This window comes from Engystomops pustulosus, chromosome 4 (genome assembly GCF_040894005.1).
Source record: "Engystomops pustulosus chromosome 4, aEngPut4.maternal, whole genome shotgun sequence".
Lineage (NCBI taxonomy): Eukaryota > Metazoa > Chordata > Amphibia > Anura > Leptodactylidae > Engystomops > Engystomops pustulosus.
This window is the reverse complement of record NC_092414.1, coordinates 151,180,605-151,204,223: the sequence shown is the minus strand read 5'-3', so window position 1 is coordinate 151,204,223 and position 23,619 is coordinate 151,180,605. Positions and strand designations below refer to the sequence as shown.

The 23,619-nt window shown below is 40.7% G+C and overlaps 1 protein-coding gene across 2 annotated transcripts; it reads left to right on the top strand.

Annotated features, from left to right (window-relative positions):
• The first annotated feature begins 860 nt into the window (after positions 1-860).
• On the top strand, positions 861-23,528 carry LOC140127419 (uncharacterized). 2 transcript variants are annotated; one of them, XM_072148097.1, is made up of 7 exons: positions 861-1,472; positions 14,818-15,057; positions 15,168-15,590; positions 17,311-17,403; positions 17,889-17,913; positions 18,884-18,915; positions 20,749-23,528. In XM_072148097.1, exons 1-7 carry the CDS (start codon positions 1,376-1,378, stop codon positions 21,003-21,005), a joined length of 1,167 nt encoding a protein of 388 aa, XP_072004198.1. In that variant the 5' UTR covers positions 861-1,375; the 3' UTR covers positions 21,006-23,528. The 2 variants fall into 2 exon arrangements, with proteins under 2 accessions (XP_072004198.1, XP_072004199.1); XM_072148098.1 differs by lacking the exon at positions 861-1,472 and adding an exon at positions 10,797-10,872.
• The last annotated feature ends 91 nt before the right edge of the window (positions 23,529-23,619 follow it).

Genomic DNA, 23,619 nt, shown 5'->3' with positions numbered 1-23,619 from the left:
TGATCTGATCTGTAATGCGGAGTTGGGCTTAGGTTAAGGGGAGGGTCAGGTGAGAGTGGAGACTTAGAGACCTATGGTGGGAGTGATGGAAATGGGTCAGGTGAGGGGGGGAGGGATACCGCTGGCAGGGTTTTTTCTTTTCTTTTTTTGTTTTTCTCTTCTCTTTTTTCTTGAATGGCAGGGGAGACGCGCATATTAACGTGGAATATTATAGGCTCCATCGATAGACTGAAACGTATGCAAGTCTTTGCTGTTATAAATAAGCATCTCCCAGCAATCGTGTGCTTAATTGAAACCCATTTGACTCCAGACTCAGCCCTTAGATTTAAGAAAAAATGGATAGGCAGAGAGTTTCACTCCTTCGGTAACATATTTTCCAAGGGTGTATCAGAGCTTGTACACAGAGATGTAGACTTGAAAGTGGACAGAGTTTTAGTGGACAAGATAGGGAGATACATTTTTATCCACGGTAAACTGAATGGTTTAAATATCATACTGGCCTTTGTCTATCTGCCACCTCCTGCCACATTTGAAGTTCTACGCTTATTACTAGATTTTGTGGAAAAACATGGTAACTGCCCCATACTGGTTATGGGGGATTTTAATATGATTATGGAGGAAGAGAGGGACAGACTCAGAGCAACACAGAACTCAGGTACATACACTGAAAGGAAGAGTAGGTTAGCTCACTTATGTCAAGATCTAGGCTGGGTTGATGTATGGCGGAAATTATATGGACAGCAGAGAGCCTACTCTTGTAGCAGCCAAACGAATCAAACCCTTTCACGAATTGATTTGTGTCTGACAAATGTCTCTTTCTTTAATTTAATACGTAAAATGAACTACGAAAACATTATGCAACACCCTCGCCGATGCAAGGCAGAGCTGTGTTTGCAAATACGTCCCACCATGTAGCTTGCAGCCTGTGTAGGGTCTGATTAGCCTCACAGCATGTCACTACATAACACTAGATAACACAGATGAACTCTGCAGTGGTAGATCCTGCCTGGTAAGGCAGGAGTTAATTGCTTTATGTGATGTAAAATGTGTCATCCAATCACATGTATTATCTTAATGTATTGTAAGCTGGGATGTAATTGGAGGAGTAACCACCACATGACCAAGAGCTGAGAAAAAGTGACGGTTGGAGATTTCCAACAGTCAGTTCAGCCAGAGAAGTGAGTCTGACAGGATTCAGTCAGAAAGACTAGCCAGTCAGACCAAGCAGTGAGACTGTAAAGTGTAGTGAGAAAGACAGAGAGAGGAAAGGGGTATCATCCTACCTTCCAGGGTGATACCTGAAGTACTCCAGGATAAAGCTGAAGCATCCTACTAGGACACAGCTACCTCCCAGCCTGCCCTTGCATCCAGGCTGATGATCCCTCCTGTGAATCCCTCCAAATGCATCTCAGCACTCCACCATTTTGTTAAAGGCACGTTGCTGCGGTTCCTATCGGTTCCAATAAAGAACTGTAAGTTGTTTTTGTTCAACCTCTGCCTCCGTCTGGTCCCTGCTACTCCGGCTGTCACCATCACGGGCACCCTGTCCACCACACAGAGACTCATACTCTAGACACCAAAGGGTTGCCCCAGGGAGATCCGCTATAGCAGCCTCTCCCTCATCATTTCTTGCCAACACCACCCTGCTGGAGACCTGCCAGGCTGTAGGACAGCCCTCCGGTTCCCCATACCAAGCACCGTGACACTAGCGTGCCTAGGCCGCAACCGCCAGCCACTCAGGTACTGCGGGCCCCGGCTGACTCCAGGCCCTGAGAAAAGGCTAGGCCCCGGTGGGGGATGTTGCAATTACAATATCAGACCACTCTCCCGTAATGATTATTTTGAAATCAAAAGAGAGAATTGTCAGAAGGTTTAGATTGAACCCATACTGGATTACAATTTTGTCCCTTAAATTAGATCTTGAAAAAGAGATACAGTGGTTCTGGGAAATAAACTCCACTTCAGTAAATCTGAGTTACGGATGGGATGCACTAAAATTACACATGAAGGCGCTATATAGACAATATATTAAACAGGCCAGAACTGACTTTGGTCAAGAGGAAAAATGTCTAAAAAGAGAGCTATCCTGTGTAGAACAGGCCTTTATTAAACTTCCATCAGAGGAAAATAGAGACAAGGTCACGGACACTAGGAATAGATTGCGCACGTTCATGACAGAGAAAGCACAGCACAAATCTTTTTTTCAAGCACGGACCGTTTCACCGAAGGTGGCAAACCTGGGAAGTATTTAGCAGCCAAAATACAAAACCCCGGGGAAAAAAAATTTATTACAGCAATAAAAGGAGAGGAGGGAAGCATAACCAGGGACCCCAATAAGATCTTAGATATACTACGTGAGATATACACCTCACCAGGCCCTGACAGTTTACCCTTCAGCCTTTATAAGAAGTATAGTAATGTTCTCCTCCCTAAGCTAACTAAGGTACTTGAAGAACTTATCTGAGATGGAAGGATGACAAAATCTATGGCGGAAGCAGGCATAGTCCTGATGTTAAAAAAAGATAAGTGCCCTGTGGATGCTGCCTCATATCGTCTGATTTCTTTGTTAAATACTGACCTTAAAATATTAGCAAAACTGCTTGTGTTACGACTGCAGAAAGTTATATCTGAAATAGTACACACAGATCAGAATGGCTTTGTTCCGGGCCATAGAACGTGGGACTGCATCCACAGGCTGTATGCTGCCATTGAGATGGGAGAGGGGGAGCTCCGCTCCATCCTCTCGATAGACGCGATTAAGGCGTCCGATAGGGTGGAGCTTCCTTTGGGACACCATGGGGAAATTCGGGCTCGGAGACAAATTTATTAACATGGTTAAAATCATGTACAATGCACCGACAGCTAGAATTAGGGTCAGAGAAAAGGAGTCAGAAATTTTTGGATTATCACATGGTACGAGGCAGGGATGCCCCCTCTCTCCCCTCTTGTTAGCTCTATATATGGAACCTCTAGCGATTAAAATCAGAAACTCCGAAAATATTAAAGGTGGAGGTGTCGGAGGCACTAAAGACAAAATATGCCTATATGCCGATGATGTAGTCTTATATATACGGGATTCTCCTGATACAATCCCCTATTTGTAATTTGGGGCAAGTCCAACATAATGCCCCTTGATAACACAGTGAGAGAGTGGGCGAGCAAGGAACGATGTATGACATGTGTAGATAGATTTAAATATCTGGGTATCGAGGTGTCCAACAATACACACTCACCGGCCACTTTATTAGGTACACCTGTCCAACTGCTCGTTAACACTTAATGGGGCAGATTTACTTACCCGGTCCGTTCGCGATCCAGCGGCGCGTTCTCTGCGGTGGATTCGGGTCCGGCCGGGATTCACTAAGGTAGTTCCTCTGCCGTCCACCAGGTGGCGCTGCTGCGCTGAAGTTCCCCGGAGGCGCGCTGGAATGCCCTGAAATTCACCGGCCTATACCTGGTGAAGGTAAGTGTAATTTTCGCAACACATTTTTTTTCTTAAATGCGGCGTTTTTTCCGAATCCGTCGGGTTTTTGTTCGGCCACGCCCCCTATTTACGTCGCGTGCATGCCAGCGCCGATGCGCCACAATCCGATCGCGTGCGCCAAAATCCCGGGGCAATTCAGGTACAATCGGCGCAAATCCGAAATATTCGGGTAACACGTCGGGAAAACGCGAATCGGGCCCTTAGTAAATGACCCCCAATTTCTGATCAGCCAATCACATGGCGGCAACTCAGTGCATTTAGGCATGTAGACATGGTCAAGACAATCTCCTGCAGTTCAAACCGAGCATCAGTATGGGGAAGAAAGGTGATTTGAGTGCCTTTGAACGTGGCATGGTTGTTGGTGCCAGAAGGGCTGGTCTGAGTATTTCAGAAACTGCTGATCTACTGGGATTTTCACGCACAACCATCTCTAGGGTTTACAGAGAATGGTCCGAAAAAGAAAAAACATCCAGTGAGCGGCAGTTCTGTGGGCGGAAATGCCTTGTTAATGCCAGAGGAGAATGGGCAGACTGGTTCGAGCTGATAGAAAGGCAACAGTGACTCAAATCGCCACCCGTTACAACCAAGGTAGGCAGAAGAGCATCTCTGAATGCACAGTACGTCGAACTTTGAGGCAGATGGGCTACAGCAGCAGAAGACCACACCGGCTGCCACTCCTTTCAGCTAAGAACAGGAAACTGAGGCTACAATTTGCACAAGCTCATCGAAATTGGACAGTAGAAGATTGGAAAAACGTTGCCTGGTCTGATAAGTCTCGATTTCTGCTGCGACATTCAGATGGTAGGGTCAGAATTTGGCGTCAACAACATGAAAGCATGGATCCATCCTGCCTTGTATCAACGGTTCAGGCTGGTGGTGGTGGTGTCATGGTGTGGGGAATATTTTCTTGGCACTCTTTGGGCCCCTGGGTGCCAATTGAACATTGTTGCAACGCCACAGCCTACCTGAGTATTGTTGCTGACCATGTCCATCTCTTTATGACCACAATGTACCCAACATCTGATGGCTACTTTCAGCAGGATAATGCGCCATGTCATAAAGCTGGAATCATCTCAGACTGGTTTCTTGAACATGACAATGAGTTCACTGTACTCAAATGGCCTCCACAGTCACCAGATCTCAATCCAATAGAGCATCTTTGGGATGTGGTGGAACGGGAGATTCGCATCATGGATGTGCAGCCGACAAATCTGCGGCAAATGTGTGATACCATCATGTCAATATGGACCAAAATCTCGGAGGAATGCTGCCAGCACCTTGTTGAATCTATGCCACGAAGAATTGAGGCAGTTCTGAAGGCAAAAGGGGGTCCAACCCGTTACTAGCATGGTGTACCTAATAAAGTGGCCTTTGAGTGTAGAGGAATTCTATCACCTTAACCTTGTCCCCTTAATTAAAAACGTGAAGAACAGAATACAGGGCTGGAATGGACTTATGATGTCCAAAGCGGACAAGATCGGTTTGATTAAAATGGCCCTCTTGCCTCAAATTTTATACACCCTGTCCTCCGCACCTATATGGCTAGATCACTCCTTCTTCAAATTAATAGAATCAATATTGAACAAACTAATCTGGGGCAGAAAGAGAGTTAGAATGAAGATGGAGTTGCTCTATAGACCGATGGGGGAGGAGGCCTGGGTATACCATTTTTTCAAGGGTACTATTTAGCCACACATATAAGAAGATTGGTGGGATGGAAAGATAACAACTTGTAAAATTGACACAGATGTCCGATGGGAAAACAGAGTCAATGCTGGAATTATTTAGAGAGCTCCCTTTTGAAAGAGAAGCCATATAAGAACTGGGTGCTGGTTAAGACACTAGCTAAATCATGGAAACATTTTTAAAAAATTCTGCACTTACAAGGATATATACAGGAAACCCCATTTTGGGATAATGTATGCCCAAAAGAGGAGATGTGCAACTCAGATAAATCTTTTTGGTTAAAAGTCGGGGTCAGGTACCTTTCGCAAGTAATTAAGGATGGTCATATTCTTTCTTTCACATCATTACAAGAAGGTGATTGGTTAAATTACAGACAACTAGTACACAGAGTAAGGCTCACCAGCACATGTATAGTTTAGTAACACATGAATGTTTGGATGTTATTAGGAATGTTAAAAATAGTAACAGAAATAGTTTTGCCGTCCACTTGAAATATAAGGCACGAAATAGGTGGGAAAAAGTGATAGGAGCCCTTAATGAGAATGAATGGAGTAAAATTTTAAGGAACACGAAGAAAGGATCCAGTAACTGGAATCACAGGTTACTACAGTTTTTTTTTGTTCACCAATTATATTATACACCGGCAGATTTATATAAAATGGGGATTATGGCCAATTCAAATTGTTAGAAGTGTCAAGCTGCAGAAGCAGATTTTATTCATTTGGTCTGGCTCTGTCCTGTTATTCAAACTTATTGGGAAGAGATCTTTAAACAGATTTCAACATCTCTTGATATAGCTCTGGAGCCAACAGCCACCACAGCTATCTTCGGGCTACTGGATCAGGAGAGGGTTAAGAACCAATATTGAAAATTGATAACAAAACTTATGAATGCAGCGCTAATCTGCCTTGCCCGGAAATGGGGATCTCAGGAACAACCTAAAATGGAAAATTGGTATAAACTCACCTGCCAAATTAAAAAATATGAACAAATTCGGACTAGCAATAAATCGCTTGGGTCACAGAGAAGCAAAATATGGGATAAATGGTAGTTAGATACTGATTTATAATTTTTTTTTCCCCTTATTTTCTTTCTCCCTTCCAGTGGGGAAATTGGGGGTGGGGGGTGGGGGGGAATTGGTATATGTAAATTTTTATTATACACTTCTGTGTTTACTATGAATGATGTAAATTATAAATGCCGGTTTGAATTATGTAAAATGATTTTGGAATTATATTTATTTAATAAAGATTTAAAAAAAAAAATAAACTAAAAAACAAAAACAAAAAACAGTACACCACACAAATTCATGTGTCTACATGTGCTGTAGCTCCCACAATGCCATACAGTAACTGTTTGTTTTGGCTCTACAAAGGTGGGAATGACATTTAACCAGGTGTAACAATCGGAGAAGGGAACAATCTGCTCCCTTCCGTGTGGAACCCAGTTACATCGCCAGGAAAATTAGGCCTGGTCTCAGCTCCCTTTTTTGACGCTGTGACCCATCAATGTACGGTAGTATTAGGACAGGACTGGCAGCATTGAGTACTAAACTACCAGAACCTTTAATATTATATGTACCGGTATCTTTAAAACACTGGTACAGCTGATAATGAGTGTGTCAGGGTTTCTATCACTTCAGCACTACTGCTTTAAGATGCAAGCCATGGGATATAGTCATCATGTGGCTTTGGTAATGAAGTGGTTTTGTTATTTTATTTTCAGCCCAATTAATAAAAAAAATAAAGGTATATATTACTATCCAATAGTTGTCATTGCACCCAAAATAATTTAACTCCTCCAACTGAAAAAAATTATACTGAATTAAATATTGTGATATATAAAATAAATATACAGACATGCATAGTGTGTACTACAGTAGGGGTGTGGGTGCAACACTCACGGTGATTGGGGTGAAACAGTGCTGTGCTGTATATATAGCATCCCCTGATTTCAAATGACTGAATAAAAGTTACTATGCCTCCTTTTTCTTTCTCAGTACAAATTTGTAATACATTTAATTGAGGGCAGAACTATAACTAAACTCCTAATGTGCATTGGTATGTCATATGCTGCCCACTGGTAATTTTTAATGTCATGGAGGTGGGGAGAATAACGGAAATAAAATACTTATCGTAAATGGAAGTACTTCCATTCACCATCATTTACAACAGACGTGCATGAAGGTTCCCTTATGTCAATCTTTCACTATTAAAATGTAAAGTCCTCATTGGTGCCAGTGCCCCCCCCCCCCCCCCCATTACATGTCACAAGTGAAAATAAATCTGTTTTCTCACCACTGAAAAAAAGCAGAAGTACAGAATTCTTAAAATGATGGACACCAATAGCGTCCAGTGGGTCCTATACCTGTCAGGGAGCCCAAATGGGTTACTGGACAAGACTGTGCAGAACAATTTTTTTTTTCCAGGGAATTTTGTAAGATTTGTTACTTCTAAAAGAGTCTTTTACAAACGTGAAAGCAGCTTACAGGAGATACACAAATGTGTCAGTTAGTGATATATTCATCTACAAGATGCCATTTTGGACCAAGCGGACATCTTAGTCTTAGCCGGGGGTCATGCTGTTGACCTATCCAGCCAATGTCATGACTCAAACTTAATTTTTGTGTAACCTGTTTGCGTGTTTACCAGTTTCTCCTTGACACTTATGAGAGATAGTTGTCCTTCAGCCTGTTTTCTTCCCCTTGTTTTGTTTTGGTTAGCAAGAAGCTTTTGGAGCCATTCTCTGAAAATCTTGTAGCTGGGATAATTTAAACATTCTGTTTAGTGGAGAACAAGGGCTTGGAGAAAGCACAATTCACAATTCACAATAGTGCACAATTCATTAACCTTTTGGTAGACTGCCTTACAGGGGAAGTTGTAGTGCATTCAAACTATACCGATAGCATTTAAGCACCTTATCTGCTTTACACGCCCCATATAAAGTACAATTAATAAAGATGCACTACACCAGGGGAAGACAGAGGGCTCACCTAGAGCTTTTTGCTGCAACAGGAACAAGGGAGCAATGAACCAACCTGACTTTCCCAGCTCTGTGCAGTGGGTACATCAGTTCAGTATAAGGGAGACTGCCATGTACAGTAGAAGTGCAAACTGTAAAGAAGCATGCTGGTCACTGATCCATTAAAAATTATTGCAGTTAGTGCAGCTGGCACATGTCTGTTTTTCACTGTTGTGGTCTCCAACAAAAGTATAGAATATTTATGAAAAATAAATTACAAGACAAACAGCACAATACTACCGGAGCCACCCCCTCCTCTGGCTGCCCTATGGACTGCATCTCTAGTTGGATAGGTTATGTTAGGTTTTAAGTATTTTTTAACATCAAAATGACTCATTATGAGCTGGAGGTTTGTTAATTTCAGTCTTGACATGTTTCAAAGAGAAGGAAGAGCAGCAGAAAGAGGAAGACGAGAAGGGTAAGCAGCCAGAAAATAATCAAACTTAAAGAGGACCTGTCACCCATAAAAAAGGCTTACTAAAGTAAGCAGCTCCTAGGGCTACCTCAGATGTAGCAGTGTTACACTGCTAGCTTTATGGGAACTCTCCAAAAAGGCTAGCAGACACTGCCGCGCTGTGAGCTTGGTCCAGCGTATTCATGTGGGGGCGGGTTTAGGAGGCGGTGACTGCTGCATGGCAGTCACCACCAGCCTATGGAGTGGGGGGGGGGCAGTCTGGGGGAGAAGCAGCACCTCGGACCGCCCCCCTCATCAATACGCCGGATTACTATGAGCTTAGTATTCCTATTGTACATTGCGGCATTGTCTGCTACATTTATCGGAGGGTTCTCATAAAGCTACCAGTGTAACACTTCTACTTCTGAGGTAGCGCTAGGAGCTGCTTACTTTAGTCACAGCCTTTTTTATGGCTGACAGTTCCTCCATAATTTCTCCCACAGTGGACCACATTTTTTGTGTGTTTGCGCCAGTTTTCTGTCTGACTTTGCACTGAAAAGAACATTCAAACTGCTTACACATGTAAAAAAGGGGTGTGTTAGTGCTTAGTCTGAGTTTGCGCCACATTTATTACTGACAGGTGCCATAATTGTGTCTGTGCCACAAAAAAGCATGAACAAAGTGCACCAAAAAAAAAAAGTGCAGGGGGCGCCAGATTCATGAAGACTGTGCGCCAGTTTTGAGTAATCTGCCACACTCTGCACGTGGGACAGTGACATTAATCTACCCCTGCTGGTCATTTTATGTCAAGCTAATTAGAGATAAGTGGTCAGAACAGGGTAAGCTTTTGCTGTATTAATGTTGTGAAAGCCAAGCAGGTTCTTAAATAGAAGTCCAGTCTGATTTTAGTGAATAGCAAATAGTGATAGAGAATAGTGTTGAGGTTACATTTTTGTAGGGGTTTAGTATGAACTCTGTCTAGAGCCAGTTTTGCGCTGTATGATTAAGCAGTTTTTTTTAGTTGTCACGGCTGCTCCTACGACCCACATCTTGGGTCACAGGCGCACCAGTGCTCCTCTCTTTGGCGGCCACTCCTTCCCAGCCTTACTCACCTCTCCATGCTCCTACTACCATCCCAGCGCATGTGTTCCCATCGCACCGCTGATTGGCACTGGCCACTTCCTGGATTCTGTTAAAAGCCAGTTTCTCTCAGCATTCCCCTCTGGATCTTCATGCTTAATGCATAAGAGAATGCTTGTACCTTTGCTCCATTCCCCTGTATTGACCTCATGTTGTGACCCCAGACCTGTTCTTGTTTACACTCCTCCGCTACAGGCCCTGAGCTCCTACACCGTCTCTGACCTGAACCTTTGCAGGATCTGGTGAAAACTGGGTGCCACTTAGATTCCGGTCCCAGGTGTCGGCTTGTGTCATCGTTCGTGGTGGTCCAGGGGGTTCACTAGCCTAGAAGCCCTACATGCGGGATGAGATGCATTTTTCAGTGATACTGTTTTGAGGTGGTTGTATCCTATTGCTGAAAATATATATTAGTTGGTGTTCATTTTATAGCCTAAGTTATATGTTATCTTTATTCTATGGGCCAGTGCACTTAATGCAATATCAAATTTCTATTTTTTTTCTTACCTTTTAGTAATTTTGTAGAATAAAACCTAATGTGGGGAAGAATCATTTTTCTATTGCAATTTTCCAAGGGCATAAGAGCTGATTGAGAGCTTGTTTTATAGGACATGTTGTACATAAGTGCCATTTTGGTATAGATATTTTTTGATCACTTTTTATTGCATTTTATGTGGGACAAAATAGCTAAAAATCGTAATTTGTGGTGGGTTTTTAATTTTTTTCATGCAGTTCATTGTGCAGAGTCAATCATAATTTTGTTTTATTGCATGGGTCATTATAGACATGCTAATACCATATGTGGGGTGTGTATAGTGATTTTCACTTTTTATGTTGTATGTCACTTTTATATGTATGTAATGTATTGTGGGCATTCTATTTGATTTATTAGTTTAATAATACATTTTTATATTAACCTTATTTCTTAAAAAGTAAACTTCCAAAAAATGTTCTCCCCCTTGTTTCAATGATTATCACTCTTCCTCTTTTAAGCCACACAAGGTTGTTTTTCTCTTTAAAGGAAGTATGTGGTTGAAGTGTGTGATAAGGTTGTAGGCTGCAGTTTTTGTTCAAATCATTGTGAAAATGTTCACTGTGAGGAGCATTTTAACGAATCTGATAATTTATTCACTAACTTATGAAGGTAAAGGTAAGTTTCATTGGAACAATTATTTTAGGATGAAAATATTACATGTGAAATGTTACAATAACTTTTTGTATTATTAACTAAGCAATTTGTGCTGTAGTGATTCCACCAGCTAGTGCTGTATTTCTTCATACACCCCTGGAAGCAGTGCATTGTAATACCTTTGTATATACAGATATAATGGAGCACAGCATGAGATTCTGTCACATTCAATAGAGAAAAGTACTGGGCACCTCTGTGGGAACCATGCTTCAGCTCCATGTCCTATATTATATATATATATATATATATATATATATATATATATATATATATATATATATATATATATATATTACACTCACCGGCCATTTTATTAAGTACACCATGCTAGTAACGGGTTGGACCCCCTTTTGCCTTCAGAACTGCCTCAATTCTTCGTGGCATAGATTCAACAAGGAGCTGGAAGCATTCCTCAGAGATTTTGGTCCATATTGACATGATGGTATCACACATTTGCCGCAGATTTGTCGGCTGCACATCCATGATGCGAATCTCCCGTTACATCACATCCCAAAGATACTCTATTGGATTGAGATCTGGTGACTGTGGAGGCCATTTGAGTACAGTGAACTCATTGTCATGTTCAAGAAACCAGTCTGAGATGATTCCAGCTTTATGACATGGCGCATTACCCTGCTGAAAGTAGCCATCAGATGTTGGGTACATTGTGGTCATAAAGGGATGGACATGGTCAGCAACATTACTCAGGTAGGCTGTGGCGTTGCAACAATGTTCAATTGGCACCCAGGGGCCCAAAGAGTGCCAAGAAAATATTCCCCACACCATGACACCACCACCACCAGCCTGAACCGTTGATACAAGGCAGGATGGATCCATGCTTTCATGTTGTTGACGCCAAATTCTGACCCTACCATCTGAATGTCGCAGCAGAAATCGAGACTCATCAGACCAGGCAACGTTTTTCCAATCTTCTACTGTCCAATTTCGATGAGCTTGTGCAAATTGTAGCCTCAGTTTCCTGTTCTTAGCTGAAAGGAGTGGCAGCCGGTGTGGTCTTCTGCTGCTGTAGCCCATCTGCCTCAAAGTTCGACGTACTGTGCATTCAGAGATGCTCTTCTGCCTACCTTGGTTGTAACGGGTGGCGATTTGAGTCACTGTTGCCTTTCTATCAGCTCGGACCAGTCTGCCCATTCTCCTCTGACCTCTGGCATCAACAAGGCATTTCCGCCCACTGAACTGCCGCTCACTGGATGTTTTTTCTTTTTCGGACCATTCTCTGTAAACCCTAGAGATGGTTGTGCGTGAAAATCCCAGTAGATCAGCAGTTTCTGAAATACTCAGACCAGCCCTTCTGGCACCAACAACCATGCCACGTTCAAAGGCACTCAAATCACCTTTCTTCCCCAACTGATGCTCGGTTTGAACTGCAGGAGATTGTCTTGACCATGTCTACATGCCTAAATGCACTGAGTTGCCGTCATGTGATTGGCTGATTAGAAATTAAGTGTCAACGAGCAGTTGGACAGGTGTACCTAATAAAGTGGCCGGTGAGTGTATATATATATATATATATATATATATATATATATATTTTATATATATAGTGAATATTCATAACAGGGAAAGGGAACCTGTAATCACGAAGGTCATTGTTATAGACTAGACATTGTCTAGCTGAATAGGCTAGGTAGTGTATGTAATAGTTACTATTTTTTACAGCTTTACAGTGTATTGCACAGAATAATGGTGCCATTAAGAAGTACAATATGGTCCATAGATAATAAGCCCTCATATGTCTATGAAAACTGAAAAGGTTTTGGCTTTTGGAAGGTGGGGAATAAATAACAGAAGCACACAGTCAGAAAAGGGCTGCTGTGTTTATTTTTTAAAACATGTATTTCTGAATAATCTCTAAAAATTTGTATGTCCAATAGGAGATTTTTAATATATATACATATAATAGAATGTTAAAGGAAATCTACTATCAAAGTCAAGCATAAAATACCAGTGACACTTACTCATAAACCCAGGCACCATGAATGTGATAATTTTCTTATATTTGTTATCCATCTCCTTCTTTCTTCTAAAATCACCTAAATCTGCAGGGGGAAGATGAAACAGTGTAACAGTCTGTAAAACCACATCACAGTGGGGCTAGGCTAGCCCCTCTGGTTCAATCACATAATTTATATTTGTAGTGTATATTAAAAGGAAAAAGGCCATGAATAACAAATATAAGAAAATGACCACAGTCCTGGTGCCTGGATCTATGAGTTGGTGTCCCTGGTTTATCATGCTGGATTTTGATAGATTTCCTTTAAAGGACACCTGTCATCAAGTCTCTGCAGCTATTTCTGTCACCACTACATGTTGGAGCAGCTCGCAAGGATCCCATCCTAACCTTTACCTAGTCAATTCATACATTAATCATTATAAAATCATCTTTTCTTTATTACGTAAATGAGGCTGTTCTCGTGGTTAGAGGCAGTGATGTAAACCCTGTTACCCCTCTCCTCCCCCTGCTCATGTCTGTGTGTAATGTATAGTAAAGCATTGCTAGTGTCTGTGCTTTATCTGCTGACTTGCTTTGTTCTGCTATACACATGTGTGAGACACAGATATCATCTACACATGTACCTGACATGTTCTGCTATAACATGGCTGCCTGGAGCTGTTGTATCTCTCCTATACATACACAGGCTGCAGGGGGTGCCAGCACCAGGAAGCACATGGAGGAGCCATTACAGCATTATACCTCACATTGTTATACAGGCTGTCAGTCATGTGTATAGGAGTATCTCTCCTAAACACACACAGGCTGCAGGGAGCATAGCCCCCATTACACCATTAAACAGACGGTCAGTCATGTGTATAGGACAGTGATGGCGAACCTATGGCACGGGTGCCAGAGGTGGAACTCGGGGACCTTTCTGTGGGCACCTAGGCTGTCGCCCCAGGACAAAGTTCACCAGACAGGACTTAAATCTTCCTGCAGTCCTAGACCATTGAGATGCAGCTCTTGGCACTCTTTTAAAGTGACGTATCCTTGACTGATTGGAACTGCAATAGGAGTAAGAAGGTGTGAACAGGCCCAGAATATTTTTGGAGGTCCTACTACTGGCCCCACGATTCTTCCTGTACAGAAAGACCCTGGAGAGAAGCTACAATGATGCCTTCCTGCTTTCAACTGTATTGTCCTCAGGGGGCTGATACGATTGACTATTGTGGAACAAAAGAGAGCAATAAGTTATTGCTTAAATTGTCAAGTTGGCACTCGATGGTAATAAGTAGGTTTTGGTTGAAGTTTGGTCACCTGATCTATAAAAGGTTTGCCATCATTGGTATAGGAGTATCTCTCCTATATACACACAGGCTGCAGGGGGCGTGGCTGCCAGCACCAGGAAGCACATGGAGGAGCCATTACACCATTATACCTCACACCATTATACAGGCTGTCAGTCAAGCACTGGGGGGTGTGGCTGTGTCTCCCACTCATGAATAAGCTGGACAGCTGGAATATGATAATGACTCATTGGACATCTCACAGGTCATTTACAGGCATTTCGAGGGACAATGACTGGATAGACGCAATGCTTTCTAATGGCAGTTTATGAAAATATATTTAGTGTAGGGGGTTAATTTGCCTGACAGGTTCTCTTTAAAGGGTTATTCCCATCACAGCCATTGGTAAGTGTATAGAGCATGAATAAAAAGCTACAATTGTGTTTCCCAACTAGCAAAACTGTAAATGGTTAAGATCTTGTTCATTATCTGCCAGTACTGTCAATTTCTGTCTATGTTGTTGCTCTATACATGGAATTTCTATTAATCATTCAATACCTTTAATGTGCTGTATTTATTATGTAGCATTTATATTTATTGTATTGTATGTAACTCCCTGTATTCTAAGAATGAATAGCTATGTTATTTCTAAATATTTTACAGTCTATGCAGATAGTATACTCCAAGAGAGGACCGGGAATATTACCTGCAATGGCTACAGACAAAAGAATTTTGTATGGTATACATATGATGCTGAATACTTCAAAAGAGTTATTACCAATAAAAGTAAAACGCATGAAGTTCTGCAGGATGGTGGAATATTTACATGTGATGAAAGCGAAAAACTTTCTAATGTAAGCTGTAAAACAAACAAGATATTGATTGTTATCCCAATTATTACAGGTATGTACTATCCTTTATATACAAACAAAGCTCTATATGTAAGAGCCATTCTCAGGTTAGGACATTTCTGTGATAAAAGGCTGAATATTGGCAATTACTTGTCTTTGCAGGAAATAACGCAGGCAAGTCAAAAAAAATTGCAAAGCCGATTGGTGAAAATGTTACCTTCCAAAGTCACTTTATTGACACTTCTTCATACACTTTGTTGTGGATTGTTAAACAACAAGATATATCTAAGTGTATATATTCAGCTGCAGCAAGACGATCATCAACGGACCATGAGTTTTCTTTGCATCAACTCTGCTGCTCCCGTAATGACACAGATGATGAAAAAAGAATACATTTTCGGAATCTAACAGCCCTAAGTGACTCAAATCAAACAATTCAACTGGACCTTGTTAATCTCACATCATCTGACAGTGGGGAATATTTATGTATCAAATATTTTCACTCTGAGGGTAGTTGGAAATGGAAGATCTTAAATAAATATTCACTTAAAGTAACTGGAGATGAAGATCCAATGTCCACATCAGGTATATTCAATTGCATATTATACTACTCACACTCCTTACTGTTTTAGTTAACCTGGGCTAGTGTACTCCTGTCTTCTATTGTTTTATAATAATGTAGTTTCCTGATTATTAGTAGGTAGGTAGTATGCTAACTCATTTTGTGATTAGCTGTCTTATGTAGTATGCTAACTCATTTTGTGATTAGCTGTCTTATCAGGCTTGCAGGTAATGTTGCAAAGGGTAGAAAATGAAAAGCAATGTACATTTTATGCACACATTTATAGTGAACTTTGCATCTACAAGTTAAAGCGGTTGTCCGAGAGCTAACGAAATAGCAATGTGGCGGGGCCGGGGGTCTTGGGGGCTACAGAAAAAAACAAACATGCACTTGCCTGCTTAGTCCCTCCTAGAGTCCCGCCCCATGGTAACTCCATGCCGTGCCCGTTTGTTTGAGCCCAGACAGCTTTGGCCGGGCACGTCTCCTTTCCCAGTGCTGTACCAGCCGTTTCCCCCAGCTGCAGCACTAATTTTTTTTATATCTTTTGGACAACCTCTTTAAGGTCCACAATTATATCAAGCTGTTAGCACAAAAAGCTATTTGCCTTTTATGTACATATTTTTACAAATTAAGTGGTTTTTCCATCTGTCCAGGAAAGAATACATACCTGCAGTTTCCTTTGTTGTTGACTCCTCCAGTAGGGTTGCAGGTGTTGGCGGCCACAAGCACCAGAGCACATATGCACAGTTTTTAGTTATATTGGAAAATCCCTTCATGAATGCAGCTTTTATCTTTTAGGGCTCAGCCAGATCCTTATTTCTACTTTGACTAGGGTTTGGCTTGGTCCGTGGAATCTCACCAGCACACAGGTCAGTTTCCATGGACTGAGCTGGTTCAGGTGCAACTAGCCTTAGACTGCATGAGTGTAAAAAGAGTGTGACTTCTTTTATTTTGATGTTGTATATATTTATCTTTATGTAATATTTATACACATAGCATAAATCAGGCACTGAACATTGGGGTGGAGGCTCTAATTCCACAGAGGCAAATGAGCCAAGAGGTAATGATATACATATGATTTAATGTAGTGTATATGTGATGCATTTTTACAGTAAAAATTAGGATATTCATGATATGGCACAGTACAGGGAATGTGCAGGTAGGTTAGAATTGACAGAGTGCTTGGTGATTAAAACAATTAACTGAGAAAACAGATATTAATTTTGATTCTGTGCTGTGATAAGATTATATGTTCCAATGTGTAGCCCAATTTTACTGCTTTAGATCACAGCCTACTTAAAGCCTTAATGTACACCAACCAAAATTAACCTTTAAATTAAGCTAATGAGCCTGGCGGGCTGTGGGGGCGTAACCAGAGCCCCACTGTGCTGCAGATTTACAGGTTGTTACAGTAAGCAGGATATGTCTCACCCAACCCATGATCTCTCCCTCCTTCCTCTGCCTGTGTAATCAATCAGCAGCGGAAAGTGTAACAGCCTGAAAGACATCACTGAGGGCCTCTGGAAGCCGGAAACCAGGGCCCCTAAGGCTCAGTAGAATAATTATAAAAGTAGATTTTAGAAAGAAGAAGGCCATAAATAACAAATATAAGAAGATTACCACAGTCACGTTGCCTGGGTCTATGAGTAAGCATCACTTATTTATCATGCTTAATTGTGTTGGTAGATTTCCTTAAAGCCTCACGCAAATATGAGTAATAATCAAGTGATTGTTGTTTTACAGAAATTCCTTTATATATTATTGCTGGACCTATAGGAGGGTTGGTTGCAGTGCTGTTCATTGTATTGCTCGCTTATTTTTGCATCAAAAATAGAGGTAAGTTTATAAAATATAGATTGCTGGATTTAGAGATTCAGGGTATTTTTACAAATTCAAATAAAGTAATGTGCAATTATTTTTTGTGCATATCACAGAGGACCAAGAAAACAGGTTTCCGCACAGAAAAGCCCTTGCATTATACATTTCAGTATTTACTTACAATATAATATCAAAAGGGGTCACGCCATGCCCATTCACAAAACTAATTTATGAACAATCCAGTTTGATTGGACTAAGATCGGGCAATGTACCCACTTTATGGTGTTAATGATATAGCTATAATCGACAAACAGAGCATACCAGTTTGGACATGTGAAACTAAACGATCCAATAGTTCTAAAATAAAAACATTCAACTTCTGTCTTCTTTCCCCACCCCAATCCTAAAAATCTAAACTTTACCCTTTCAAGATGTATTAATTGATGAATGTGTGCATGCTAATAATGTAATGTAACATTCTCTATTCTACTCTATTTCAACAGACAAAAGGAAGAAAACAAATACAAGGTGATTTTTTATGTATTTTACTAAACCTGTTTTATTATTTATTTTCTACTTTAATGGGTATTCAAATCAAGGTAATACATTCATGTCATGTTAACCATTGCAGGTTAGCTGCAGACACCACCGCTGCAGCTAGCAAACAGTTAACACATTATGGCCTATGAAAAATTTGTTGTAAATTTAGTGACCTGCCCTAAAACACTTTCCATCAAAATCTCTGTGACTGTATCACATTTTGTGGCTGTGGATAGGTCATTAAAAGAGTTGTAGAGCTATTCAGGCGACCCCTGTATGTTATGGGAGTGAGGTTTAACCTACATCACATTTTTACAACCTTTTACAATTCTTATAACCTTTCAATGTGTTTAGTATAAGGGAATCAAAAAGAACAGGTTCTAAACGGAAAAAGTGTGAAAAGGCCCATTGAAAAAAATGGGTCAGTAAAGCATCTGTGAAAAAGTAAGAGAAAACCAAACTTTATGAGTCCATAAGCCAAAATTGGTTCAGTGAAAAATGGAAAATAAAACGCATTAGGGCTCTTTCACATTGCCGTTGGTGCTCAGCTTCAGTCGCGTGTCCGTTGTATTTTTTCTCTGTTTTGACTCCGTTTTTCTTCTGTTTTGCCTCTGTGTCCGCAAAAAAAACGCAGAAGGTTTAACATTGCTTTGCAAACAACTGGTTTTTCAGCCTCATCAGTGTAAAACACGGATGTTTCATCAGTTTTTTTTCTGCGGACCCATAGACTTCTATTGCCTTCCGTGATCCACATCAGTGGAAAAAACAAGACCTGTTTCATAATTTTTTCCACAGACAACAGATGAGTGAAAATACAAGCCAATGTGAAAACACCCAGTGAGGAAATCACTGAACCACGGACATGAAAAACATCAGTAGCCAATGTGAAAGAGCCCTAACTATGATACAGTTTACTTATGTAATAATCCATTGTTATAATTTTTTTTTTTTATGTCAGCTCTCCTGTAGGCCTTTCGGATGACTATGAATGTAAGTAATTTTAATTTTAGAGATGATAACATGAGTGTTTATTGTCTATTGGACAAGTTTAAATATTATGGTACAATATATAATGCTAAAGTTTTTTTATTGTGTGTAACTTTGGAACAGTTAAACCAGAAATTAGTATAAGCTACTGACCTTATTTATGTAGTATTAATGAGACCTATATTATAACTATATTGGTCTTTAATGAATAAGCATTAATTCATAGGTTTCTTCTGAAATTACCCACTTTTTCTACATCAGGCCATCATTGGTAATATGTTATCTGCATGACATATACAGCTATATTGTCAACCATTACATAGACAGCTCAGGAGCATGTACATGTGAGATCTTTGACAGATCAGTGTAGTGTGAGTTCTAGTGTATACTGGAGGAAAAAACATTGGATCCTGGAGCTAACACAGAATCCCTGCAGGGAATTATTTTCCTTTGCATTATTCCAAAGGTTATGGTTTGATCAGGAGGCACCATTGCAACAATCAAAACTGATTATGTCATCTCTTAAACGGCAGACACTTATCATTTTAACATATCTAGCCATGCTCCAGAATTGAAACTGGGATAATGGGGAGAGACATTCTGGGAAAGTTCTGGGCACAGTCCCATTTGCTAGGATAATCGACTGGTATGGTTTTAGGTTGTTACATCATGGACACCTGTCAGGATGATTTAGGATACAAAACTACCCATAGGCAGTTATGGACCAGTGGTTTAGTGTCCGAAATTGCCATTATTTAAAGGTTGTCTAGAAATAGATTGAAAGAAACAGCAATACTTCCCTAGAGAGGATAAATACCTAAAACTTTTCACCTAAAAAATGAAGCAAGTGCTAAATAATGGACTTAGTACCAAATGAATGTAAAGCTGGCTTGTCCTATAAGACTTAAGACCTATGTTACATCTTTGTCTGGATCTTTAGCAGTTTGGACTGTCAGGCAGAAAAGACACTGTGGCATATTTACTAAGGCTCTGCGGAGCGGGTTTCCTGACGATTTCCGCTTTGCGCCAAATTGCCCCTGGATTTTGGCGCACATGACTGGATTTTGGCGCATCGGCTTGCACGAGACAAAAATGGGGGGGCAGGCCGTCGAACAACCCGACGGATTCGGACAACGCACAGGATTTAACATTTAGAATTGTGTTGCAAGACACGCACTTACAAGCACTGGGAAGAAGCAGGTGAACTCCGGCGGACCTCGGCGCAGAAGCGACGGATGCAGGAACTCGGTCGCACTAGCTTAGTGAATTGTGGCAGACCCGTCGGACAACGCACCACGGGATCGCGACAGGACCGGGTAAGTAAATCTGCCCCATTGAATTCTATTCAGGTGGCAGTCTGAACAGTACTCTTTGCCTGAATTGCTGGTGGAATCTACCTTGCACAGACGATTTAAGGACTCTAAACCTACTGCACATTAGTGTAGAAGAATGTACTTATTTAATTTTTCAATGTTACTTTTTGCAATGTTACTTGTATAGTCTACATATAAATTTGTATTGTATTTGTCATTATTTGTGTTTCTGTTGTCAATTTCAATATGGTATTCTCCTGCATAGACATTTTCTATAGGTCTTCATTTATATAAATGGAGAAGTCTGTTCCAAATGTATCAAAATAAAAAATGCCACTGTAAAGGCTTATTAAAATGAGATTAAAAACATTTAAATCTATTTTTATTGTTTAAAAAAACTGAAAATATTGTGTGTGAAGGCAGGGTTAAATTAAAGAAGATTAACCAATAACACATACTGAACACAAACTTAATGATCAGAATTTCTTTTGCACACTGTAAATATAAATCTACTATCTTTCAGGTATGCCCTATGCAGTAAGTGAACGGAAAGGGGAGATGCCCAGAACTATTTACTCACTAGCACAAAACCCAGTGCCAACCATCGATGCTGAATATTCAGAAGTACAGCTCACAAATCTGACCTTATCGAGTGCTTATGGATCTAAATCAGATGTGAAAGCAAACATACCAAATGCAGAATATGCAGAAATCAAGAGCCCCAAAAAAAGGAATGAAGAGGCATATGCGTACTCTGTAGTGAACATAGTTACTCTTTAAATTGTACCATGCATAGATCAATGGTGCACACAGGGGTGGACTGGGAAATACAAAAGGGCAAGGTCAGCACAAGTTGGTGTGATCAGCTATAGTAAGCGGATCTAGATATTTCTCAATATTTACAAGAATAGAAGTACCAGAATACTTGGGCAGATTTATCAGGTGGCCTAAGAGTAAGAATGTGCCTAGTTGCCCATGGCAACCAATTACAGCTCCCCTTTAAATTATTCATGAGCACTGGTAAAATGAAAGCTGATCTGGTTGCCATGGGCAACTAAGCACATTCTTACTATTAGGCAGCTTGATAAATCTTCCCCACTGCTTCTATGTACAGTGTATGTTAATATGTTAATATATATAAAGTACTACTTTATTAGTTCAAATATTTACAATACAACTGCCATATGTAGAAGTTTATGACTACCATAATGCTGCCCCTATGCACAAGAATATATATGTTTTTTTTTTACATATATTTTATTCTGGACTTTCAAAAGTGGCATATAGCAACTCACAGTTAACTTTTCTGCTCCATCTGGCCCAAAACTTTTCCTTACCGTTAAAAAAATGATGTCTTTATCTTTGGCATCACATCTCCATCTGTGACCCTAAAAATACTTCAGTCACTTACAGTTTAGTTTCCGCTGGATTACAGTATTGCCCTGCACTGTGCTCCTCAATAATATATTGAAGCCTTGGTTCTGGTTATCCTGAACTTCCAGTTCCTGTGGATGAAAGATAAATGTTAAGCAACCTATGTAAACCAATGTTTACAAACCACCAATATGTTTTATTCATAGCATAATGTTATGTGTGGATGAATGCTGGGACCTTCCACCCAGATTATTTCCTATAGCGGCATACTCACCTGGCATCATACCAGTAATTATGCTGGGGCATTGTGCTTACTCAACCTTGTTAGTAATGTTATTTGCATATGGCCCTGTCTATGTAATCTGCAGAATGGCACTTCCATGTTTCTGTATATATCAACACTGGAGAGTATTACATCTCTTATTCTTTATATAAGGATGTAAACACAATAAAAATACAATGTAACCGTCACATGTGACCGCACCCTCAATGCAATGACCTTTTCTCATGCTGAGGAGGAACAAAACCTGATCTTCTCTTTACAGAGGAATCACACGCGTTTCACAGTGTCATTCTTACCTCCTCTGCTATTGCTATTGTGGTTTTCTTGCAGTAGCTGGAAAATGTCTTTTCTTACTGAAATGCGGTTTCTGTATTTGTTTCCACAAGTTGTTGAAACAAAAAACATGCAAGTTTAGGCACAAAATTGAACCTGCAGCTTAAATCCCACACTGTCAAAAATACATCCTTAAAACCTTCTTGGTGCAGAATTTGTTGCAGTTTTTGAGGTGGTCTGATCCCAAGTACTGAACACAGTGCACAGAAATATGATGCAAGGACTCCCTGCCTGCAGGGCGAACTGGAGGGTCGGCACTGTAGCAGTTATTACAGTTATGGCAGACTGAAATACAGTTTGCCTAATTACAGGTTTGGAAACCTCCCAGCTGTCATTGTAACTGATTCACACCCTCCGATGACATTACAGGCGGGGAGCAATTGGCATTTAAATATGCAAAGTGAAAAGCAGGAGGATATAAAGAAATTGTTATTTTCATATTCATAAAAAGTTATACTATTTTCCAATATACTTTCTGTATCAATTCCTGTTGGATTTGTAGATCTCTGCTTGCTGTCATGCTACAGAAAGCTTCTATGTTTACTACTAGTGAACGGAAATCTGGGGGGGGGGGCTCCCGGGGCATCCACCCACGGCGATTCGAGCGATCGCATGACCGCCAGATTCGCCCACTGTGTATTTGGGTCTGGGCTGACCGGGCCATAACTAGCGGACATGGAACATGCCCCGACTTAAGCCTATGGCAGAGCCAGGGAACAATAAGTTCCCTGCTCTGCCATTTAACGATTGTTGGTAAACAAACGTGGCGTCACTATGCCTGGTGAAGAGACCTGAGTAAAGACATCTGATTAGAACACACATTTATACACAAATGGACTCAGTAAGGCTATGGTTTATGAGACAAGTAATAAGAAACAGGACAATCAATTTGATTTCCGATGGTGCTGGGATGATATCCTTGATTTAACCCCTTACTGACATGTGACGTAGTATTACATCACATGCCGGGTGCGGGTGCATGGAGAGGGCTGAGCCGGTAAGTCTTTGCATTTTGCGATAGTGTTTTCCTGCTGATCGCCGCCGCCGGCTTTCTGAGGGAGCAGCGATCGCCATGGTAGCCTTACGAAGACCCGAGGCTACTTCGGGTTAACCTATTCATTACAATGAGCTATCAGCACATTGTAATGAATGGGGAGTAAAATCCTGTAGTATGGCAGTATATGTTAGGATCGTACAGACAACCTAGGGTTAAAGTACCCTAGGGAGTCTGAAAAATAGTAAAAATAAAAATAAAAAAAAGTTTAAAAAAAAATTATAATACAAAACCCTAAAAACTCAAATCACCCCCTTTCCCTAGAACTGATATAACTATAAATAAACAGTAAAAATCATAAACACATTGGGTATCGCCGCGTCCGAAAATGCCCGATCTATAAAAATATT

Excerpts from the sequence above, each read along its gene's own strand:
- LOC140127419 (XM_072148097.1), top strand. The coding sequence starts at position 1,376 with ATGATCCCTCCTGTGAATCCCTCCAAATGCATCTCAGCACTCCACCAT. Across the intron at positions 17,404-17,888 it reads TTTTTGCATCAAAAATAGAG|ACAAAAGGAAGAAAACAAAT; the intron begins GTAAGTTTATAA and ends CTATTTCAACAG. Across the intron at positions 17,914-18,883 it reads AGGAAGAAAACAAATACAAG|CTCTCCTGTAGGCCTTTCGG; the intron begins GTGATTTTTTAT and ends TTTTTATGTCAG.